General features: G+C 37.2%; 1 protein-coding gene across 4 annotated transcripts in view; it reads right to left on the bottom strand.

Moving 5' to 3' along the window:
* Window positions 1–25,515, bottom strand: part of HELZ (helicase with zinc finger) — a 96,072-nt gene that overhangs the window by 28,771 nt on the left and 41,786 nt on the right. For 3 of the 4 annotated variants that reach the window (XM_075440705.1, XM_075440709.1, XM_075440708.1), the window contains 8 exons: window positions 22,952–23,285; window positions 17,379–17,509; window positions 14,740–14,919; window positions 14,111–14,215; window positions 7,044–7,222; window positions 5,338–5,456; window positions 3,503–3,648; window positions 877–1,024 (listed from right to left, as the gene is read on the bottom strand). In XM_075440705.1, the coding sequence (XP_075296820.1) occupies window positions 877–1,024; window positions 3,503–3,648; window positions 5,338–5,456; window positions 7,044–7,222; window positions 14,111–14,215; window positions 14,740–14,919; window positions 17,379–17,509; window positions 22,952–23,285 (1,342 nt within the window). The remainder of the gene's footprint in view (window positions 1–876; window positions 1,025–3,502; window positions 3,649–5,337; window positions 5,457–7,043; window positions 7,223–14,110; window positions 14,216–14,739; window positions 14,920–17,378; window positions 17,510–22,951; window positions 23,286–25,515) is intronic. The other variant, XM_075440707.1, reaches the window with a different exon arrangement.

Below are 25,515 nucleotides of genomic sequence, written 5' to 3'. Positions count from 1 at the left end.
TGATCAACAATGGGAAACAGAGACAGCTCTGCAGTACTTCACAACAAACACTGCTGCTAAACTACAAGCTGACTTCAGTTAAAATTCCTCATCAGTTTCAGAATATTTGTGCTATTGCTTTGTTTTTCTTAAATTTCAAGGACATTTCTTAAGACATCTTTCTGGTGGGGAAAAAAGGAGATGGGTCAACCCTCCCCTAACTTCAGGTGACTGGAAGAAAGCATCTTCCACTACGAAAAGTATTACTAAGTTGAGGGGAGGGTGAGAGGGGATGGTGGTGTGTGTGTTTGGTTTCTGTCTGAGTTTGTGGGTTTTGTTTGTATTTTTTTAACTCAAGGGAAGGAATGGGAATGAAAGTATTTTGTCAAGAATACAAATAAATCTATGTGAAACAAGTACACTGAATAAGTGAGAATAAGCTCTCACTCAAAAAAACCTCATCTGCACATGATAGTTAAGACACCGATCCTAAATGTTAAAGCAAATATGAAATGTTACTCCAGAGTACTCTTATCTGAGTGGGAACATTTCTACAACAGAAAAAGAAATCTAAGTTTTACTTCAAATTGCAGTTACTCTCAGTTGCTAAGATACATCCATCAGAATGTCACAAAAATTATCAGGAAAGACATTCTGAAGAATGAGCCTGAAAGAACTATATGCAGCTTGCAATTTGCAAAGAAAAAAAGAAGATAAATTAGTGGAAATGTTTACTACAATTGCAATGTTCATTACTTCTTGTTTAGCAAACTCCATGTTCCCCTCTCCTAGTAGAGGATAATTTGTGTCTTCCACGTACATTGAGCATAAACCCATAAATTTGGGGGGAGGGGAGCTTTAAGAAAACAATCAAGAATAAAGCCAAAGAAGAGTTACCTCTGCATTATTGTAAAAAGCTGTACTATTTTTTTCTTGTACATCTTCTCCACGTGCTGTGAAGAAAGTCAAAGGGTAGAAATCTTTATGTGCTGGCTGCTTTCCACTTGCCATCAATTTGCCTTCATAGAAAAGTTCAGACGTGTAACTGTAACAAGACAAAATAGAATAAAATGTGGAGCCTACCACTGATAAAATATCCAAATCTACTGATAAAATACGCAATCACAAAATATATCATAAGGAAAACAGAACCACTGATTAGTATTTGGGATCTTCAAATGATTTCTCTGAACTGATATTTCCATACTACAGATGGAGCAGAAGGCACTAAAAATATGCTTTTCCAACACTTTTTCTACAAAGGCAATATTTTCTTCTGATCTAAAGCTTGACAGAGTCACTAACATTCTCATGTTTCACTCAGAAGCGTTGGTGGCTTGAAACTGGGCAAAAGGAACACTTGCTGTCTGGGACTGTTCTTCCCTGGGCTTGCTGGACAATGAGCCTGCTTGTATCAGTTAGGAGTCGTTGACCTTGGAAGATAAATTTACTAAAGATTTCAAGTGTATGGAGCACAACGCAGGCCAAGCGTTCAGCTTCCAAGCAAGCTTTTCCTCCGTGACTTCTACTCCAGACCCATCTACATTGCTAGTCATCAGAAACACAACCAGAACACACCTCCTCTGCTGGCAGCAGGCATTACAGAAGCTGGCTGACTGAAAAAAGAAATGAGGCAAGAACTACTTTCATGGTGAAAAGCAGGAGGTAAGAAGGCATAAAGACAAAAAAGACAGCAAAGAAACTGTAGATTACTATCAGTAGTAGTGTAAGTACTGTATACTCTTGCATGCACAGTAGAGCTAAACTCATGTATTGGCTTTCATTAATCAGTGAATTCTGACATAATCTAACTTTTGAATGCTCACCCTCCAACCTTACTGTTCTTTGGCTATAGCTCTGTGGATGCAGTAACATGAGCGCAGCCTGACATGCAGATAACAAAAGCAGGAGACTGCAGTCAGTGGGCCCACCAAGTTCTTCCAGGCTTCCAACTATTGTAGCCAAAGATGTAAATAACTGGTCACGGGAAAGCTAAAGCAACTACTCTGCTACCAAATCATCACCAAACAATTGCAGCCCACTACTGGCCAGAACTGGCTTACACTGGACAATCCTGAAGAACACACAACTCTTCTGTAGATGGAGTCGCAGCAGCCCACTGCTGCCAATGAGCAAAACCAACAATTCCTTCTGCAAATTAATTCTTAGTAATGAGTTCTCATTAAACAATAAAACACCCTTTCTACAAGGACTGTTCTTTCCAATTACAGCTCCACAGTCAGGCTGAACTAATGGCTTGCTCTTTCCTTAATTTCTCTTGGTCTCTTCAGTTAGGTAGGTGTGATTAATGAGCCCACCATGAACCATCTTCCTACACTCACTTCTGTCTTAAGTGCCATGATCCCATTTGTCAGGTGAAATTCCATGACAATCTCCTAAACGAACTGCCACCAGAGTATTTAGCAGGTTTCACTTCCCACAGCAATACTTTCCAGTGGAATCAGGCACGCTGGCCTTCCACTGGACAGCCGACTAGCCCCAGCGGCATTTCTGCACTCCTTACCTCAGTGTCCAGCACAGCGGATCTTTCCAGGAGCTCACTGTCTGAACTCCAACTGCTGAAGTGAATCTTCACGATCTTTCTGAGGCAAGTTGCAGGAAAGCAATCTCTAACTAAAAGCTGAAACGATCTCTTTCTTTTCAGATTCTCTCTCATTTCAAACTTACAATTTCAAGAAATGTGTAAGAAATTTAGCAACACTCAGTCTATAATTACAGAGTCCACAAAATGACGACAGATCAAGCTGTGTAACAAAATATGTTACATTCTCACTTTCGATTTCCCAGAGCACTTAAATATTTCTGCTTTTCCTTTGAACATAGTGACAACCTAATTAGTATGACTGGATACCATCATAACATTCCTCAGTACATATTTGAGCCAGGATTTAAACTTCAGCATTTTTCCCCATGATTGCACTTATTCTTTCTAGCACAGCTCATGGATGAGCTCATTATACTAGCAGCCATTAGTTTATCATAGTGGAAAAATGCAAACCCACTGATTAATGTGTCTTGAAAGAAGTAATAAAAGAAGTCATCGGGAAGGAAACATGCCCAAAATTTGACCTATCTTTTTCCTGTTCATAGCTGTATATCCATACGTTCCTTACATTGTTCACAGCTTACCATTCCAAGCTAACCGACCCCAGTAATTCTAAAATTCTGAAACAAAGAAACACAGACCCTGCATAATATACTGCGTAACAGTTAAAAAGGGACAGTTAGCTCTTCTTTCACTTACTGTGCAAGTCTGGCAGCCAAAGCATCCCCACCCGAAGGAGGGTTCTGTAACATAACTGCCTAACTGAGACCCCATTGCCTGTTCCAGGACACCAAGTTTCAACTTCGTAACAAACAATTACTCCACGAATTAACTTTGAAACAACTCAAGAAACACACAATGCTTCTCTCTCCATCCAGTTGTGCTTGGCTCAGACTTTACTTGTTCACTCACATCGATGAAACAAAAGCATGATACAGTGAAAAAGTTCACACCTACTTGATGATAGCTTCATGGGAGCGATAGTTCTCACACAGCAGGATCCTGCATGGAAATTCTGCAGGGTAGTGCTCATAGAGCCGATCGAGCAATGAAACATGAAGGTTTCTTTCCCTGGCAAATTCACTGTAGACAAAAGGACTGAGCTGTAATAGACACACACATACAAAGAAAGTGTAACTAAATATGCAGACTTGGAATTTCATGCTCCCAACATATGTATTTTGCATCAAAACAAAAATGAAATCTTACTTTTACTGTACATTTATAGTTGGAAGACATATACCATGGCTACTCCACAGAAATGCCCATTCCTACTGCAAAAGTGACAGAAGACCAGCGTGCTCTTAAAGGAACAATAAAACATTCAGCAACTATGTAAAGAGGAGAGAAGAACCCTTATATCTAAGTTTTTTCTTTACAGCTTGCACAGATGAATAACTCACAGGAGAGAGCTGGGGGGAGACGACCCACACCCAAAACTGTCTTTTGAATGACATTACACAATTGCTCTGACACGCACTTGACCGTTCAGTTACTACCACAGAAAGTACAGATGAGGAAGTGTAATAACTTGTAACACAATTTTTGAAAGTTAAATAGAAAGTTGTTGGAAGAACTAAACCCCAAGAGGCCTAGTTACTATTATACTAAACTACTACTCTGTTTAACAATAAAAACATAATCTATTACAGCAGAAAAAACAGAACAAAAGATGACAAAAACAGATTTTTAAAATAAAGTTTCAACATGTGGAAATTACGCCAATCTATTTTGTCATTCTGAATACGTATGTTTCGGATTCTGAGTTTGAGTTTCACTTCAGATAAATATTAGTTTTAGAAATGTAAATACTGAATACCTCATAGAGTAGCTTCTGTAAGAAACTGAGCTATAAACCAGCTCTTTACACACGTAGCCCGATACGCACAGGCCAAGTCAAGACTCTAGCCACCCAGCTGGGCTGATGCGACATAGCCTGAAGTGGTAAGAATTCCAGTCTCTTAAAAAGCGCTTCTGAGATCTGTATTTAAAAAGCACTATCCCAGTCCCTGGAATTGCCAGGATCATGACTTTAAATGATCTAGTAGTATTAAATCATAGGTGGCAACACTACTCTAAGTTTATTACTATACCAAAGTAAACGCCCACTCTATTGCTACTGCAAAATGTCAAGAGAATTAAAGGCAAATCTACAAAAACAGATACAAAACCAGATAAATCTTTAAGCCAAGCAATTCCTACACACATCGCAGTAACATCAAGGCACTGGTCAGTTTCTGTTTCCTGTTTCTTACTTGTTCAAACCCTTACCAGACCATGATGCTTCTAATAAAAAAAAAAAAAGTTGTCTAAATCTTAATACACATTCTCCATATTCTTCAATTCTTTCAGAAACCAACAGGGAATACCAGTAATAAAAAGTAGGAGAAAATCCTACCCTGACTGTAATAATAATCAGCCCCATATCTTATGCACGTAACATCCTTTGAATTTTCCTTGGCTTCCCCATCTACGACAGGTAAAATTTGTGCATCTCCCTCTTCAAAAATAAATTTTACTTGCATATTGATTGGTGGCTGAGCAGGCCCAAGCCTGTTCTATGATAGATTTCCTATGTAACCTTGGACAACTCGCATGCTTTGTGCCTCAATTCCCTTACCGTAAAATCAAGACAACAGCACATTCGCACTTAGCAGAAATACTATGAGTCTATGTTAGAGCTTATGAGGTATTCACGTACCACAGAAATTTGGAGCAGATAAATACCTTCAATATATAAATAGAAATATTATATGTACGGACTTCACATTCAAAAATTCTGTAGCTCTTACCTGCATATGGTCTCCAGCCAAGACAATTCTTGTGTTTTTATTAGCTAATGCTAGAGGCATAATAGTTTCGCACTCCATAGCTTGCGCAGCTTCATCTAACAGAATGTGTGTAAAAAAACCTGTAAAACAGACGTCAGAAAATAAATGAAACTTGAAATACAACAAAATAAAGTGTGATAACAATACAAGAAATTGTACTGAAAATTCTGAATTCTGATAGTAACCAAAATCAGAAAAAAAAATCAGTATGGCTTATACAAATTAATTTCTAGCAACTACTAGAAACCACACAAACAATTTTCAAACCCATCAAATGACCATCAGTGGTCAACGGATTGCCAGGGACATTAGCAGAAGCCCACAGACCTGCGTCTTACTTCCGATATACGTGAAATTAGACAAGTCGTTTATCCAAGCTCTCCTTACACCAAGAGGAAATGTCTCTTGGCAGACCTCCCTCAGTAGGCTTCTCAAATTTGAAAATCTTTTCATCACTGCTTGAAGAGCTTTGGAAAATGACAGTGAAAAGGAATTCCTCATGTACTTCAGTCCTATTAACTATTTTAGATACTACATTTCCCATTAAAATTGCACACATACCTGAGCACTTTGCTGGTTATGGGCTTTAAGGAATGTCGGGGGGAAAAAAGGAACAGAAGTTGAAGGAAAATTTAAATTCAATCTTATGATAATATTGGACCAAAAAGTTCGCTGGGGAGGGGAATTATGCACGGGATAACATGCACTTGAAAAAGCCTGGACAACAGTAGACTTATATTTTATGAATTGCAAATTCAGGGTAGGTGTAGAAGAGAAGTGTTTTTATACAGTGATATATATATCAGGGTTTAAAACAAAGTATTAGAGGACTTAGTGTACCATCCAATTAAGATTATATACACAAAAATGTAGGAAATCTCTTTGGAAAACATGAATTTCATACAACTGCACACACATTACTATGGCAGGACTGTACACAGCTCATTGCCAAACAAAGCACTTACTTCCATCTAAAGACTTGAAAATATTTACCATAAATTCCATATTAGTTTTCTCTATTCCAACAAATGCCTACATGTAGCCATAAAAAAAATCATCCTTAAGAACAAATGTGAAGAAATTCCACATTGTCCAAAAAGCAGATTGATTTCATGCGGAGATCAAGAAAACAATAAACCCTAAGCAGCCCCTGCCTCCCAAAAAATCAGTCTAATATATTCCAGTTTAGATAACAACCCAGAAGTATCATGTTAACATAGCATGCGTTTGTATGTGTGGGAGCTGTTTGCAAAGCTAAACAATGCACAAAACAAGAAAAAAAAGCTCTCTGGGTATATTTATGCTTGCATGCTCCACTGAGTAACAACCTTAATGAGCATAATATTCAAAGTCAGCATCTCAAACAGAATTTTCCCTCTTGGATCTGAGACACACCAGATCATAGATGGTAGTGCTTTTTTTTTTTTTTTTTTTTTTGTAAATAAGAAAGAAACAGAATAACTAAAAGGTTAATTTGAATGCCAGCAATTTATAGCTTTTGTAATAAACATTTACTCATTAAAAAAAAGAGAGAGACCATTTTTTAAGATGCTCATTGTTTATTTTCTTTATTTTTTAGCAGTTCAAAGAATTGGGTAAGGAACGGACACTGGTAAGAGGAAGACAATTCTCAAGCATGGACACTCCTCGTTTAGAAATTATCTTACCTGGTTCAAGATCCAGTTGACACAGATACTGTGATGTATTTAAAGTAACAACTACTACTCGTTGCTTAAGAATGTCTTCTTTCTGTGGCATCTGAAAGGTGGAATGTGTGCTTGAAATCAAACAGTACTGATGCACAACTGGGTGGACAGTCTTTACCCAGCGATTTCTGAAATATACCCTAGAAAAGAAAAAGGGGGCTTATTTTCTATAGAGTTTGAACACAGTGACAGCCTAGTATTTCAAATGCTAATATTCTGTTTTCTGGTAAATAAACGTAATCTTCAGGACACAAAACATCACAACTATGCAGAGTTACATGCTAAAATACGCTAAAATGTCTTGGATTTACCTTCCATTATTTGCTGCAGTGCAGTACTACACACACAAACAGTTACGAAGGATTAATTCACATATGGAAATCCGTAAAATCTTCACATGTTTGAGTTCTGCGACCCTCACATCAATGTCTATTTGATTTTAAACTACCAGTAAACTCATTTTAAAGCAATATTTCTTTCCTCAGCTGAAATACACAGCCCATAGTCCTGGAACTGACAGAGCTACACTGGTCTAAACATTTCCTCAGCTGCAGCCACAAGATCTTTGGAAAAAAAAAAATTCAGAAGACCTTAACAACACCCTGTACTTCCTTTTACACATATTCTATGTCTTCCGAGTTATAAGAACTAAACACAAAGTATAGTCATCTCTTTATCATGCAGGGCCATAACTAAGATACACTGCACAAATGAATGAGAAAACAGTGCCACAAAGGACGGCTGCAGTCGAAAATATCAGGACGCTGTCAGCAAAGCACTGGACTGCAAACATCCTCCCATGACACATAAGATAATTTAAATCACCGTATCATGAGATCAATGACAAATTTTTCTTAAAAAGTGATAGCCAGTCTAGCTAAATGGAAGAGGAACAGGGAAGACGCAAAGATTATGCCCCAGAGAACAGAGTACAAGTAACTCCACCAAGGTACATGGAAATACATCAACCCACACGAGCTGGGGACCTGGATAAACATGCCAAAGGGCTTCTCTATGGGGTGTTCCTCAAAAATATAATCTGTTCCAAGTAAGCATTGCGAATCTAAAGTGGAACCTTTAAACTACAGGAAACTACTGTACAGATATTAATATTTTGAATTAAAGTTACTTTATTTCCAAAGCAAATTAAGATTAAATAATTTAAACTACTTTCAGTTCTAAATATGGGAATTAACGCTGTTTATGTAGTCATTATTTATTTTCTTCTGATTGATTTCTGCTGTGCCCGTACTATAAATCCCAAATCACTAATAAAGGATTAGGAAAAGTGCAATTACACACCTAAGTGCAAAACATGATGGCACTGGCCGGACTGTTGATATCACATGTCCACCCACATTTGAAAATTACACCTCAATTCCATATAACGTGAGAGAAACAATTATTCGGATTATAATAAATTTGGTTTGTGAAAATACAATGTCCATTTTGGACAATAAACACAAAATGAAAGGCAAAGAGGTGCCAAGGCACTGCAGGACCCTGAATGGCTTTGTATTTTGACAACACAGCCACCCAAAATCGACCCTTCATGACCAAAGGTAACTCCAGTTGAGAGCTGGGTTCAGCGCAGGAGCAAACACTTCTCAGTCATTCTTGGAACAAGACCTTCTAATGTTACCCTGATACACTTCTTTCTTGTCAGCCATCTAACTGGTAAGTTTTATTGGGTAAACTGTTATTACATCAATGTAACAACATGAAGTCATGGCCTAACAGCTAGCACAAGGCAGCAGGAGCAAGCTGACCCCTGCTCTATTCACCCCAGCCATTCAGTCAGCTTTCACACAATTCAGTTCTTCAGGCTCAGCTGAGGGTAATACTTACCTACCACCTCACAGGAGCACTGTGAGGATTAATGAGTTTATTGGGAGTTTATGTTTGTAAAGCACTTTGAGATTCTTGGATGAAAGGTGCTATTGAAATGCAAAATATCATGGTTATTAGACATTATTATACCATGCACTGTCTTTTATTACAAAAATTCAACTATGTGTGACTCACAGATTGGCTGACAGCATTTCAAACTGCATTGCTGCTTACCCATTAATTTCTTTTATTTTGATGGGAGATCAAAAAGGTATCCCAGAGCTATTATTCACCACTGGCATAAAAACACCCGACAGATGTGACTACTTGAAAATGTCATGATATATGTAAGTCATACTGAACGAGGGACTTTTTCTCAGGTGCTATTTAGGGTAATAAAATCTTCTGTAATTTCATTACTAGTTGTTTTTGTCTTAAAGCTACAGGAACCCATTACAACAATAGGTTTTACTAGCTTAACACAAACCGTAACATTTCACCCTGCAACATACCCTTAACCTCTGACTAAACAAGTAACTAACCTTCCAATCTTAACACCTGCACAAGCAAAGTACCTGAATGCCAGCAGAATGGGGCAGTTACTAATCAAAACATTCCTTAGCACTTGCAACACATTCTATTGGTGTGCAGCTATAGGTACAAAGATGAGCAAAAACTGCAGCTACAAAAGCAAAACCCAGCCATAGCTCATGTGAGTGTATTTTCTCACATCAGGTGCCTCATATCAAGACTTTAATGCTGAAGAAATTAAAACCTTGAAGGTTAAGGTTTACCCAAAGCACATGCAGTGGAATTACTGGCTAATACATAGGGAACCACATTGAAATGGAAATCCCGGAAGATTTGGATTAGGGATTCAATCTTCTGCAAACAAAAGCACTGAACTTATCCACTGTATTTACTAACGCTGGGTTAACATGCACAGAATCTGTATTACGTGGGGAAATTCATACCAGGTGGTGTTCTATAACAAAAGCCTTCACTTCTGTGTACCTCTGGCCAACGGGCCCAAGAATGGAACAAACTGTCAGCTAGCCTATGTGTTTCCATCAACACTCCATCCATTACATCAAAAAAGAAATTTGTCCAAATATTTCTATTAAATGTTAGTCAACATTGAGTATTTCCTAACCTTCCACATTTCGCTTCCATTAAAAAATTTCCGTCAAAGTATCAATTTGTACAACAGACTGTTTGCAGAATTAGTGAATTTACATCAGTAATTAAGATTCACAATCATTTCCTTGTTCATGTTTCAGGCTGGGATCGCTCCGAAATCCCTTAAAATACACTTCTAAAAGTTAATAAAGGGGAAGTCTAGAATCAGAACCTCTGAGGGAAGCTAAATAGAGTTTCATTTGCAGTCCTGTCCTAGAAAAGTGACTTCTAATTCTCATGACTCCTCATAACACAGAGCGAACAGGGACTAAATTTAAGTTCTCCAAAACTTCTTTTCCATGTTCTGATCTGGAAAACACTAACTCCTCCCAGTTCTTGATAAAAACGCCAGGATTCTCCCTTCAGGCTGGGCTCCAGAGAACTCTTCCTGGATAAACGCCAGTTCCATTTCCTCAGAATTTTGTACAGTTATTTCTCACCTGAAATCCCTCAAGCAAAAAGAACACAGAAGCTTAGAGGAAAAAGAATCTAGCAGTCTAATTTCATGCCTCTGTTAAAAAAAAAAACAACAAAAACTAAGTAGTCCTAAAACACCCCAAAAAAAAACCAAACACCTTTCAGTGCACCTGATCTCCTCCTTCCATTTCTTTTGATCCACCTCCAAAGAGAACAAGTATGTTCCTTGGGATGCAGAAAACATGCGGAGAACCTGCCTTACAACCTGACAGTTAACTTTTTAATCAATCTTCCTCTCAGCACAGCATAAGATAGAATTTAGAGTTTCAAGAAAAAAACTAAATGGCTAAAGAGGCATTTATCTTACAAACAAACATTTGATAAGATAAATTAAAACCATTTTCAGTACAAGAACTTTAGTGCAGGCAATCTGGAAAAAAGGCAACAGTCCTTCAAAACCTGTTGGGTTTTTAGTTTTTTTTAGTTGAAACTCTGGTTTGCTCCAGCTGATTAACTTCTACAGTCTGGGTATCTCCTGAAGCTAGTCGCCACATATTAAAGCTACCTGCTTTCAGGCTACAGGCAGTAAGTATGTATGTATGTTACGATCACAGTATTTTAAAAATGAACTGGAGAGGTTTCAGCTGAGTTACTTTAAACAGAATCAACTTTTTTTTCTCGCATTGCTGAACTGATAACATGTTTAGGAATAAATAAAAAAAAATAAAAATACAGATAAAAGCAATTAACCTCCTTCATTCTCCCCTAGTATTACATACAAAACCAGCATATGGACACAACTAAATTTGAAATATGCAAGTAAAATAACAGCAATAAACAGCAGATACCTCAATCACTGTATGCCCAGAAACATACAGAGAAACTGCTGCTACCTCCTTCCTAGGTCTGGCCTGGAGCTTTTCGGAGACAGTGATAATCTGTAGTATCTAGCAAATGCGCCTGCCTTAGCAGCCAGTCTCCTGAAGATTCTAGCAGTTGATGGAGAGAGACAAGCACATCCACAGAGTAAAAGAGTACCCAAATTAGGAGCCAATTACTACCTCTTACGGCTCTGACTCACCGTCTAAAGGTGCCTGCTTCTCCACCCTTAAAATGAAGTGTCTTACCACCTAACAGAAGCACGTAGTCGAAGGATCTTTCCTCCTAACTGCAGGTTAGGGTTGGGTTTTTTTCAGAAACACTTCTGTATTAATTTACGTAAGTATAACAAAACTGTTTCAAAGTCAAGTTTCTTCAGTAAGAGTCAGGTTTTGGAGTGTGCCCCTAATACAGTTGAACCGTCTAATCAAAACCCTTTTTTTTTTTCTGGGTATGAATTTGGCTATGGCCATCAGGACTATGAGAATTTGGCCTTCAGGCTTCACTGGTATTTTATTTAGGTACAGAACTCAAACTCAGCATAAATTCTCAGTGTTCATTCTGACTCCGCATTTTCCAAAGGGCATAGATACTTCTTTTGTCAGGGAAAAAATATCATTTACAACATGATATTTAAACAAAAAACCGCAAACTCTAGGATTCAAACTTTTATGTCTCATCAACAGGATAATTTGTTTACTGTACATCTTACCCACAGAAATTTACAGAAATATTTAGACAGTTCTCAGTACTCAGTCAACGTAAAGTAATTACACTTTCCTTTTTTGAAAACAACATAAATAGTATGGTGCTCCCCACTAAGCTACGGTAACATTTTTAGCAAAGATACTATTCAGCCAGCTCATCACTTCTAGAGTAAATAAGGAAAAAAAATCTAAAGCAAACTGTTCAGCCATTTAGAAACACATCAAACTTTGCAAGTAGCACATCCAGCTTTGATAATTAACTGCTTCTACTCCATTTGAAGTTTCCTTCAAAATACTGCAAGAGGCTCAGAGCACCCTACTTAAACTAACAGTAGTTATTTTAATTTGAAAATATGTCTTGACAATAGTCAATAAAAAAGGTAACAGATCCATAATTAATCTTATCTTAGGAGTCTCACATAGCTCTAGCTTTCAATTCAGATAAATTGACCCTTTCACTCCTGCCGGACCAGGTCGACACACAGTTAGCTTTCAGACAACATATGCTTCTCAGTTATATGCAATAGTTTTTATTTGAAAACATACATACTTGTGGATCCATAAATATGTATATATAATTCCAGCGGTGCCTCCATTTTCTAAAACTAACTTTTTACAGAGGTATCATGATTATTTGAACAATACCATACAATCTACAGCAGCACTTTCTGAAGGCTTCATAACAAATACTATGACAATTCCACGTAAATTCAAATATTCACTGACTTTTAAATTATGTGCTGTAATTTTCTTGGCAAATTTGTACACATATTTCAACCATAATAAAATTACCACTTTCATTTATGTATGTTTTTCATAAGTATTTCTGAGACTGGACTATATGGTTGAACACAGCACATAAAGAAGGTAGCAAAAGCCTGGCAACCACAATAAAAGTGTATTTAACTCCTTGCTCTGTTAAATCACACTTCAATATTCCCAAAGGTGTCAATTACACACCTTTTTCCCCACCACAAAATTAAGACACCATAATGCTTTTCATCACAAAGCGCTTTACAAATCACCTTAAGACAATCTGTGTTAAAATACCACCAGATCAAAGGCAGCTTTTCAAAAACAAGCTGCCTTCTTTTCCTTGGCCAGATCCTCAGTGTCTGCAAAATGTCACGTGGCAACTAATGCCAGCAAACCTAAGAGAATCTACACCTGTTGTAAGTCTAGTCCTTTCACGTAACTTCAACGGCTTTACTGACATTGCATAAAACATAAGTACAGGATGGCTTTTAGTAGCTAGCAAGTAAATATACAGAGTCATTTTCTTAGTAACAGAATAAACTCACACGCTGGCATTCACAAAATGATGCCCATAATTTAAAAAATATATACCAAGCTAGCAGTATACAGTATATATTGTGATTACTGTGCAAAATATTCCCAGGAGCGGGTTTCTGCCCATAAATAAATCTTCCTTAACTATTTATATGCAAGTTTACCCTCCTTGCTCTTAAAAGTTTCCACCTCTTCACTTTTTTTTCCCTTAACTGATTTCCCCAAAATAGCCATGGCAAGTACATTTAACCACATATACAATGACTTCAAACTTATCAGAAGAGGCCAAACTACTTTCACATGATTCTCTAAATATGTAGCTCCTATGACATCAAAATTTTTCTTCAAAAAGCCAAATGAGTAGCTCCAGTTTCCAAATTATCATTGTAAGTCTCAGTCAAAATTTTCTAGAATTAAAATATAATTAAAGTTCATTTTATTTTATCATAGTAGCTTTTAGAGGAGCATATCAAAAGTTTGCTCATTAGGAAAGACACATTTATCAATAGAATAGTAAAAGCTTAAAAAAGGATGTCTTTATTTTTGTTTAACAAATGACCGAAAATTATGTTGAAATGTTTCACGTTCCTTTTAGTCTATGTTTTTAAAAGCACTGCTGGTAATGCCAATATGCTTTTATGTTTTAAAAGTTCTTTAGTCTTTTTTATAGACACCTTTTCTTAAGAATAGTATTTTATAGATACATAATAAGCCTTAAAAAAATACCTGAGAGGTCTTGCCTGGGGATTGCCTGCTTCTACATATGGATGTAAATAATCCTTTATGTAGAGGTCAGCAGCACTATTAGAATGGGTGCAAATGAGAATCCTGCTGGAATAAATGGTGCAAATAAAAAAGCAATGAAGAAACAGAAAACAATTCAAAGCAGTAGAATACAAAAAAAAGGAAACAGTGGCCATCTTCCTGCACATTTGTCTTAATGAAACTAGTCACTAACCTACCATAGTTTGCATGATTCAGCCCTTTACCTCAAATCTTTCAGTTATGAAAGAAGTTCAAACAGTTTTTCAACAATTATTTTGTGATTATTAATCTAGACTTGATTTTAAGTAAGGAACAGCTTTTATTATCTAGTATACTGCAAAATGTTCCACATCGAGCAAATCACAGTCATTCTACGTATTGTCAATTTTAATTAGTTTCTAAATGGAAAATACAGGCTAAGAATATAAAATTACTTTATCATTCAAAACAATGACGGATGGCTTGGGTTTTGTTTGTTTTTTAAGCTGGATGGAAATTCTGCATTTCTACTTTTCACTTGAATTTAAATAAAAAAAAATACATCTTCTCTGCTAATCACATATCGCTCTACATTTAGTGCCCCATCTCACCTAGTATCCTGTTGTTGGAGTATGTGCTTGACTGCCTGAGCCAGAGTGAAGGTTTTTCCCGTCCCATAGGGACCGATGATAAGAACAGGAGGCAGTTGTATTGAAAGCGGAGTAGTGATAGCCAGAACAGCCTCTTTCTGCTTAGCGTTCAGTCGAGGGTCCAACTGCTCATCCCATTGTCTGCACAAAAGGAGGCAACAGAGTTTAAAAACAGAAGCCATGACAACCCACTGTCGGTCAGAACTGGAATGAGGTTAGATTTCACAAGCTTTAAAGAAATTAAAGAGCCTATACGCTACTGTATTGATTGTGCCATTCTGATGCACGCAAACAAATCAATAGATCTAGCAAAACAATCACATGCTTTAACCACAAAAACTTGACCATATTTGCAATAAGTCAGTTGGGCTTTTTCAAAAGCAATCTAAGTACTTCTCAGTTTACACTATCTCTGCATAACCTGCATAGTACGCTCCTTAGAAAAAGTATACGCTGCACCACCGAAAAAGTATATGCTGCACCACCCCCTGATAACAAAAGCAAACAGACATACCATGATTTTCTACTATTACTACACAAAACAGAACATTAGCTGTGTTTCTTCCCTGCAGTATTTACAATGTCAACTTTAAAAATCAACAGTTCACAACCCCAGGGCTTGCTAAAAGTTCTCCATGATGAAATTAAGAAACAATTAAAAAACTAATGGCTACAAATTAACTACAAACTTCTCTTTACCTATTTTTTAGACCACTAAGTCACATACCTCTAATGGGGAAGCAGTCTACAAAACAAATTTTTTCTGTAACCAGCTAGTGATATCAGCATTAAGAGGAAGATGCCTTCAGAAAATTCCAATGAGCGTAAGAGGTTAAAGATTTGTAGACACAGTTTTTAATATTCTCACTGACAGATTTAAAAGTAGACATGCACAGTAAAAAACACCTGTCACTGCTGCACATATGGCCATACTTTAGTAATGTGATATGCTCTGGTACAAGCACTCTGCTTCTTACAGACTGGGAAAGTTTCTATTCAGAAGTAGCTAGCAATAGGGAGTAAAATCAAGAGGGAATTGACTGAATTCCTAACTTTTAAGACAGCTATGAACAACAAGCTGGCAGGACACTAAGAAATACTGGAAAGTAATAGGGACGTAAAACAAAAATAGAAGAAAAACAGAGGCAAAGCCAGTTTTGAGTCAGTCGAAGGTACTGATTCTCAAGGTAGGGCAAACCAAGCCAGGAGGTAGAAAAAACATGTTTACTAAATGGATTTTAACTGAACTATAATCATTAAATATATCATTTATATATATAAAAAACATAAAACATTGTACAAATAAATTATACCAACTATAACCATTATGTAAGTTTCAAAAAATATAAATTTGCTGACATAAAACAGAGAAGATAAAGTTTTAGCTTACTTGACTTACCTTCTTTTTATTGAAATCACTGCTTACTTACAAACTATACTTAAACACTATTTCCTTGTAAGACTCACTCAAAACTTAACTATGTCAGTGAACAGACTGCCAGTGACCTGTTAGCTTTGTAGTACAACTCTCTGCAAAGCTATTCCCTGCTTTCTGCCCACACTGTCAAGTTTTGATGCATGCAGCAATCATTCTTACCCAGAACACTGCTCCCATCCTCTTACTGTCTCTGTTCCTCCTACACTTTAAACGACAAACTAAAATTTTTTCCAGTAATTTTTGTCTTACTTTATTTCACTGTCTCGGGTTTCTGGCCAGATCGCTTTCCTTTTAACGCCTGACCTATCTTGCGATTTGTACTGCAGCACAATCACACGCTTAATTCCCACCTTCCAGACGCCACACGACTCCTCACACAATGCACATGCTATCAGTTCCACATACCTCTCATTTCCCTGGTCTCTAAGTACAGAAACCTCCTGCCTCTTTCATCCTTCCCTATGCAGCAAGACTACAGACCATATTCCCTGAGCAACACAGCCTCATCCTTCTCTTCCCTGAGTTTCCACTTCAAGACAAACTATTTTGACTGCATCAGACTTAAGTTTCCTTAAAAACATTTATATAACATAGGGGTTTATAATTTCATAAAGGCAACTGTAAGACATGCATACAAAGTGTGTCAGGACTCCTTGCAAGTGCAATACTGATCCTTCCAAGACTCATTCCCACGTTTTTCCTAGACGTTCCTCCCTCAGTGATGTGCCCAAGTTTGGGCTCATTGTATCAAACTCCAAAAGTACCACTGGATCACTCCCTGCGATGCTTGAGATCCTGCACAGCAAACTCCTTGTAACTGGTATTTACATTCCTGTAAAGTTTCATGCATGTTTTCCGTGAAGAACAGCAGAACAGTAAATAACAACAACAGATTTGTTTTCTACAGCTAGAACACAACTGCAAAGCCCATAAAACCACAGCTCAACTGCAGGGAAAACCAATCAACAGATTCTTGTCCTCAGAGGATCACTCCTCTTGTCCTATTTAGAACAGTTTCACTCCCTTCTCTGAACCATCCGCACCATTAATGAAGAGCAAGGCATGCTTCTTGTTCGAGGGCAGGTTTCAGCCATCTGTTATGAGAAATCCAGTACTGCATTACCATACAATCTTTGATATTAAAATGTTTGCACTCTTGTACCTGTTGGGACTCCAGGGTATGGTGGGAGTCATGCTGACATCTGGAAACAAAATACTGTTGTCCTTAATCCTGTCCAAGGCATAATGCATTTCACAGAGGGGTAAGCGATTTAACTGAAACTGAAGTTCAACCTACAGTACAAAATGAATGAATAAATAAAGAGGTGAACCAAAAATTATTCATTCAGAAAACACTCGTTAGACTTCGCGGCACATGATACATTTTTATCTTCCTGCAAACTACTGACTCTCAGAAGAAAACAGCAAACATCAGTCAATCACAAGATTTGTGATAAAAGCTCCTTTTTGTTGTTGTTTTGAAGCAAAGATAAATACAGCCATTTCTCTAATGTAATTTTGTTGTTTGACTTTAAGATTAGATTCCACTGTATTTTCAGAAAAAAATGAAAGGGAAAACATTCTTGGAATTATTTTTTGAATACAGAAAATACTCCTGGAAAATATTATTATCCTAAAACACTGTTTTCACAAATATAAGCTTCCACCCCTCATTGTAAGAACAACGTCAAAAAAGCGACAGGCCAGAAATTTTTATGGATCAACAGATGACATACATCAGATGTGTGACCAGCAGAGGTAAACCCCAAACATCAATCATTTCTAGTTAAACATTCTGGAATAGTATAACTTGTCATTTATGTTCAATTATTAGGACTCTCCAAAAGTTAATTTCTAACAATGAGTTGCTTATTAACACATTCATTCTTTTGTTATCTCCATTACTTGTGTTTTAATGCTAGTAAACAAAAGATAACGCCAACAAAATTCTGGTACAAAGCCAGAAACAACACACAGAGCACATTAACATCCCTGATTAAATTAAAATCTGAAAAATGGATAGTGAAATTAGTTTATAAATACATATACAAAAAGACCAAAGAGAATCCTAATTTGAACAGGAATCCTAAATTTGAACACGAGATAAAAGCAGCTCCTGGGGAAACAATTCATAAAAACAGTTCACTCAAATTATCATTTACACATATTTAAATTTGCAATTATTAATCTCTCCGAAAACAAAGTAATCTGATCAGAGCATTATGCCAAAGAACTAACTACTTGTTATCAACTAACACAGAACTCTTTATACAAAATTTGATACAGATTTGCACTGATTTAAAACAGCATAAAAACACACAAAGCTGTTGAAGAACTTCAAGTGACTGACAGACATTTTTAGGGTTTTTTCAAAGCATTGCTATCTATCGCTAAGTATTTATGTAATTACTGTGCTACAACTCCAATGAGCATTTGTGATTAAATAAGAGTAAATAAATACCTTTCTGAGATTGACAATGACTGTGAGCACGCTTACAAACCGCCAGCCCAATTACTGTAACCTGTCTGGAAAAAGTACCCCTCATTTACCTAGAAAGCACACCAGTAACATATTTAAAACTTCTATGGTCATCTTTACTGACAGCTTACACAACCACTTTACAGAAGCTGGTTCTGTACCACTAATTAACAGATGAGAAAAACGGAAAGAGAGTAAAGACGAGCGGAAGCTGGTATACTGGCACCATCACACCGCCGAAGAGATGGGCAAAGCTGCGGCCGAGCACCCTGTGTCAGCCCAGAGCAACGCCACGGAGGCAACACTGTCATTCTAAATGTACCCCATGCCCAAAGCAAAAATCTGGGCTCAGATCTACTAATTTTCTCCTCTAGCACTCACTGATTCTCTACTAGTCAGTCTGTTATTACTTAATCATACTTTAATCCCATGATAATTATTGATACCAATCAGAAAGTTCAACAAACACAAAGCAATACTAGAGCACATTTTTGTAATTATCTTTTCTGACAACTTACATAAAGTCCTCAGAAAGTCCTTGTAAGCTAAAATAAGTGTTCCTTGTATACTGCAAACAAAAACCAATTTGTCACACTAAGAGCCCTGTGGTTATCAAAATAAGACAGCAAACTTGGGAAAAAAATATTTACAAAAAAAGAGACAGAGAAGCAGACAATCACTTCTCTAAACATGACAGGCCTCACTCAAAGCCATATAAACTTCTCTTGTGAACCTTCTCCTATGGAGGAGAATTTCTCTTATGGAGGAATAATTTAGCCTTCTAGATTTAACTACTTGTTGGACCAGATGGACCTGGCAGTCCTCTACCCGCCCACAAAGTCACTTCCTACCATAGGGATCACATCTGTAAAAACCCTCTTGTGCGCCAATGATGTTTACTACATGAAGATCAGTTCCTTGAAATGTATTTGCAAAACAGAGCTCTAAGTATTATTTCCTTTTTTCTAGTATATTTAAATATTACATTGTTCATATTATTATACAGCATGTAAAATCAACACTAGCTTTGCTGTAAATAAACAATGTTTGCTTGTATCAGTGCAGAATGTAGCCATTAACTTTCACTATCTGGCAGAAATGAAGTCATTAAATATTCATCTTGACTATCCCATTTTACCGCAAGACATATAACCATAACTCTGAAGAGAAGGGCAGTAACAAATCTGTACAACGTTAAGCATGGAGTTCACTCAAGTGATTGTAACTGCTAGGAAAACTTTTTTTTAACTAGGACACACAAAATTTTAAGAAATTTTTTTTTCCCCATGGCCTAAGTTTAATAAATTTTTTTCCCAACTGATCCACCGCGTAGTCTATGTCTATCCACTGCCTTAGTAAACACCCTGGTCTGCAAAAGCAGCGCGGTTTAGCGCTTGTCAGTAGTGACAGTGTCAGCTCATCCTGCCCGAGGGGGACCTGGAGCTGCGCTCCAAAGCTCTGCCCTACCCATCCCCACCTAGTGCCGATTTGTCCACCCAACAACATGCTGCAGATGTTCGGAAAAGACTTCCACACAAATGGCAATGCTCCTAAGATCACAGTTTGATCTATACAGGAACAGTATCCTTCCTCAGACAGATTCAAGGCTAACAAAAGGCCACCCAATATAACAATGATAATTTAAATGCAGAAAAACTGTGATGCTCATCTGAGCAACACTTTAATAGCCCCTTCTGGGAGTCCAAGCAAGCTGCCTAGCATTAAATAACTCTTATTATCTACCTGCATTCACCACTTTAACAGCTTGTGATTTGTTTTGGTTTTAATCCAGTTTGGACTGAATCAGATAGTTATATTTGCTGTTGCAGAGTACTGAATGAGGCCATCTGTGAAGGAGAGGCATGTAACCTGCTTTAATATGTATTCCACAGTAAGGAAACAGTGGGAAAGGAAGTTAATCCATTGCCAGTTTCACAGAAGAGGACACAGAACAGAGTAACCACTCCAAAAATAAAACAGTCGCATGTTGGTTTGGTCAGCAAACAGAGCAGCAGCCAAGGGGGTTTAAAGCACCAGCTCACTCCATCCCACCCTCAGGAACGGTGCACTTGACAAAAGCCGAACTGTGTGTTTATCACAGTGAAGCCAGGACAACAGGCAAAGAAGTGATCAGGAAGTTTCTGAGGTGAATTATTAGAAGAGGTCAGGAAGCAACCACCTAACTTATGCAAAGCCTACAGAAATCAAAGCAATTTTGTCAGTGGTTAAGAACCACATAAGAAATACTAACTCCACCGAAGACAACAGTAGAATTTCCAGCATCTTTAATAAAAATGCTATGCATTCAATTTAGAATTGCCTCAGTTCTAACCTGAGGATCCCTTGCCAAATTTTCTGTCAATACTTAACCAGAAAAAAAATCCTCACAACTGGAATTCATTAAAATATAGGTAACACTTCAAGGATTTGACCATCAGTTCATTGATATATGTATGAAGTACTACATGATTTTACAAACAACTTTAGGACCCAATTTTTAATGTAGAATTGATTTGCTGCCTCAGGCGAAGTTTTATAAGACACTCAAAGAAAAATAAGACAGTTACTGAAGCCCTCGCTCATTTTGCATTCCAGTGGAGTTTCTAATAAACTTAATAATTGATTCTAATTATTGTTTTAAGAAAACAAACACAAAACCAAGAGCCCAGAACAATGTAAGTCTTCCCAGACAAATTATCCCTGTTAAATTAAGACATTAGGATTCTTGCATATGTTTCCCCCCAAACCAAAATGAATGGGAGGAGATAATCCTTTGGTGAAAATGCTTTCCTTTCCAACAATTCCATGCCCTTAATCTGAGGTTATTGCTGTTTCGTGACAGGATCAATCGTAAGGTCCACAGCAGACACACACTGAGATGGGTGAGAAGGTTAAGTATTTGACTTAACCAGAGCTTTCTCTTACATGCATTTACATCTAATGGATTATCTTGTCTGAAAACCACACAATATTTTTTTAAAACAAAAAAATGTATCCTCACCCATTTCATGTTTAACAAAAGCCTGCTCTTACTGCTAACACAATTTTCTCTAGCATAAGTGTTGTAACTCCTTTTTTTGTGACTAAATGCCTCCAAGACAGGAGGCATCCAAGGCATATCTGTCTTGGATGTAAGGGTCAGGGGAATGAGAGCCATGGAGGCAGGTATTATCATTCTCAAACACAGGATATATATATAATAAAAGTATTTATTCACCTTCCTCTTGCTTCCATCTACCAACCCTCATCATCACCATCAAGGAAATACTGTGAGTTGAAGACTTCTCCACTGAAGGACAATATTCCTTTTGTTCTGATATAGGTAAGCATAAGCATTCTGATATAAGCAGCACAAGGCCCATTATTCACAACCTCAACAGATCTTAGTGAAAATGAATCTCACCTCAGGCCTAGGAACAAATAGTGGAATCCACAATGACACAAACAAGAATGAGAAGATACAAAATACAGAGTCCAAGATGCCAGTTATCAAAGATCAAGTTCTAGCTGGCTATGTCAAGAGGGTTTTCGGGTTTTGTTATTTTTGAGAAAAAATACAGGAATAGAAAACTTCCTCCTTTGATTTCATTAAGAAAAGGTTCCTGAGGTCTCTGGTGCGAATAGCTGTGATGGACAGAACGATGGAAGCCACATCAGAGAGACTAAGCTGAAGAAAAGTCCAGGCAGCAGGAGTAATCAATACATTCAGTGGTTTTAGAATGAGAAGGGAGAAGGTGGGTAAATCTGGTGGAAGAAAACCCATGAACCACCCACAAACACCTACCTGCAGGAAAATAAAAGTAAGACAAAGGTCTCATTTACAAGCCCATAGAGAGAGGCCTTTGTATTTGAACCAGAGATGCGAAAAAAATGTCCGAGACAGCTTACAAATCACACTCTCAAAACCATGAGATATACAGGAAAAAAAACTGCAAGCAATACCCAATCATCTCAGAATTTTGCCAGAAATTAAATTTATCAAAATGTATTTTTACTCTGTGACATTTCTAAAATATTATTTTCCAATTAATAAGACTCACATATACATACAACATGCACACACACACATATATAAGTGTGTATTTATGTATAAAATGATTTCACCTATCTAAAATACCCGTCTGTGCTCTGCTTTCTGTATATGATGATCAATAACAAAATTCCTTTCCATATCTTCAAACAATTATTTTGGGTGGAGCCGAAACAGACACGATGCAAACTGTTCTCATACCAAAACCACTTCCACTCAGACTCACCTGCATTTCACAATCTGCCCGAAGATTAAGTTCTTCGCAGCATTCCCTGGATACCCTCAAGAAGATATAATCCTTTGTTTTCTCCTCAATAGCTGCTTCATAAACCTTCTCTTTGGTTCCTTGGGTCTGTGCTGACTTCTCTTTAGTGACAGGCAATAAATAAACAGCATTGACTTTGGTCATCACCAGCCGTCCAGCCAAAGTGTCTTCTGAAAGCGTTTCAGTGAGCTTGAAGCGGCCAAACAGTTGTCCATTTTGGGCATATTTTGCACCTCCAGAAACTCCAGTGAGCATGAAGCTTGCTACAATCTGCAATTGCACTTTTATGTTGAACCTAAGTAAGAAAGCAACAAGACAGTGCAGAAAAATGCTCTCAGGTTCAGAAATATCATGCATTCAGACTGAAGATTCACTGCCTTACATTCTGAATGTGTAACTTTAAAACATAAAGAAGTATAGCCAAACTGGCCCTTCATAAGTATGTAGCTGTCAAATGTTGACAGATTTTCCTTTTCATCAGAGCCTTTAAGACACATATTCAAAAGAATCAACATCTGTGAAGCTTAAAAAAACAACCTGCGCAAGACAGCAACTACTAGATTTTCTGAGACCAAAATAAGTTTAGGGTGAATTAGAGTTGCTGTGCATGTCCCAAAGCAGTAAAATTTTCTATTTAAATAGTCTGTAAGCTTATATTAGGTATTCAAGGAGAGACATGCAGGCAAAGAACAGAGTAACGTTCCTATTTGTATCATGTATCTCTTCCAGGCTGCATACCTAAGATGGTAATGTACATCTTAAAAGGTAAATGGTATTATAGCTATAATTCAGAGGGATTGATTAAAATGCCTCCAAAAAAATTGGAATGTAGGCATTAAAATGAGGTAATTTTATTTGAAATGAAGGGATGGCGTCACAGGCTCAGTCATATAAACCATCTATCCACAGAATTCCTATTAACAGCAAGTTCCTCCTGCAATCAGAGATGTAACAAATCCATTATTTGTAGTTACCATTTTCTAGAAGTCACATGCATAACACATTAAAGTGACTTAGCACATCATCTTCACCTCTCACCAGTACCTACTAATCTCCTCCTAGAGTGTCTGGGGTTTTTAAACAGGTTGTTTCAACCTGGTTTTAAAAAGAACAAAAGGAAAAAAAGGTCTGTCACACTAATGACATCCAGTTCTCTTCTCATCAGCAACTTTTTCCTGAATTGGCAACAAAATACAGAAAAAAAGTAAAAACCAAAGGTTTTTCCAAGAGACTTTCTTTCATTTGTGAAAAAACTCATTTTCTTATAATACTTTTCATACTCATAGTGTTTTTATTTGATCTGTTCTCTTATAATTTCTACTTTAACCTAATAAACTAGTAATTTATCATTTAAGCCCTGCAGTGTCAATAATCACAAGCCCATAACAACAAAATCCAACATTTTAACTTGCTCGGTAATTAAACATCTACCAAACCAATCAAATGTATTTTTTTCTTATCTGGCAAATCATGAGTCTTGCACAAAAACTGCGGGTTTGCCCCCTTGTGGTAACAGCTCCTTCTGTACACAATGTGGGCGTTCAGGCAGATCCAAATTTCACACTCCTCCGCTCTCAAAAGACAAGAGATGTCTTCTTACTGAACACGGATTTGTTCGGTTCATCGGTAGCCACAAAAGTTACTGCACAAGCTACAGTTAAAGCAATCACTCAAGAGCATGTACTTCAGGGAGGACACTAGAATTAAGTGCAATCCCTCCAATTTCCACACATGCCAAAAAAATCCCAAAAACCCCCAAAGCTTTCTTCTACACAAGTGCTGCACTACCCCAAAGCACCTATCAGCAAGTTAGCACCATCTAAAACAGCTCATATCTCGTTCAGATGATTGTTAAAATACTATATAAAACATTTAACACAGTAACCAACAGTTCAGCGTTATCACTAAGATAAATCACAACAGAATGTGATTGTATTTTGTGACAACTTTCCTAAAGTTGAATCCCTCTGATGCATCAGCTCATTCTCAAATTTGGATTTGAAAAACGTGCTGGCAGACAGTATTAATGTCATTCTGAGACAAGGCACACATCAGTGTCTTTATAAATGACTAAACTGAATCTGGTGTGCTAAAGGGAATTAAAACTTCAGAGATTATCAAGCAATTTCTACTGAGTAAGCTGACACCTTCTGGCAAACTGTTAAACTACAAAATCCTCTAAGGATTAGATTTAAAAAAAAAAATTAGAAGCTGCTTCTTTCATCCATTCCTCACCCTTGCTTTGCAGGTTTATACAAAAAAGTTTTCAGTCAGGCTTACACAAATCAAACGAACAAAAACTTATGTTTCATCCTAAGCGTTGCAAAACCCGAGTCTAACTGCAGTGTTAATGAAACTAGCTACAGAAAAGCCTGTTGTTCACATTTAAAATCACAGAAATTAAAGAAAGACTTCATGAATCATTAGTTAATCCAGTACCAATGCAAACATCAAATGTCCAAAAGGCAAATAAACCCATTCTGAACAAAGCCCCATATAACAGCTTCTTAAAAGCACACTGAACA

The sequence above is a fragment of the Opisthocomus hoazin genome, chromosome 21 (assembly GCF_030867145.1).
Source record: "Opisthocomus hoazin isolate bOpiHoa1 chromosome 21, bOpiHoa1.hap1, whole genome shotgun sequence".
NCBI classification, from domain to species: Eukaryota; Metazoa; Chordata; class Aves; order Opisthocomiformes; family Opisthocomidae; genus Opisthocomus; species Opisthocomus hoazin.
Note: the sequence above shows the minus strand (reverse complement) of the source record. Positions and strands in the feature narration are given on the sequence as shown.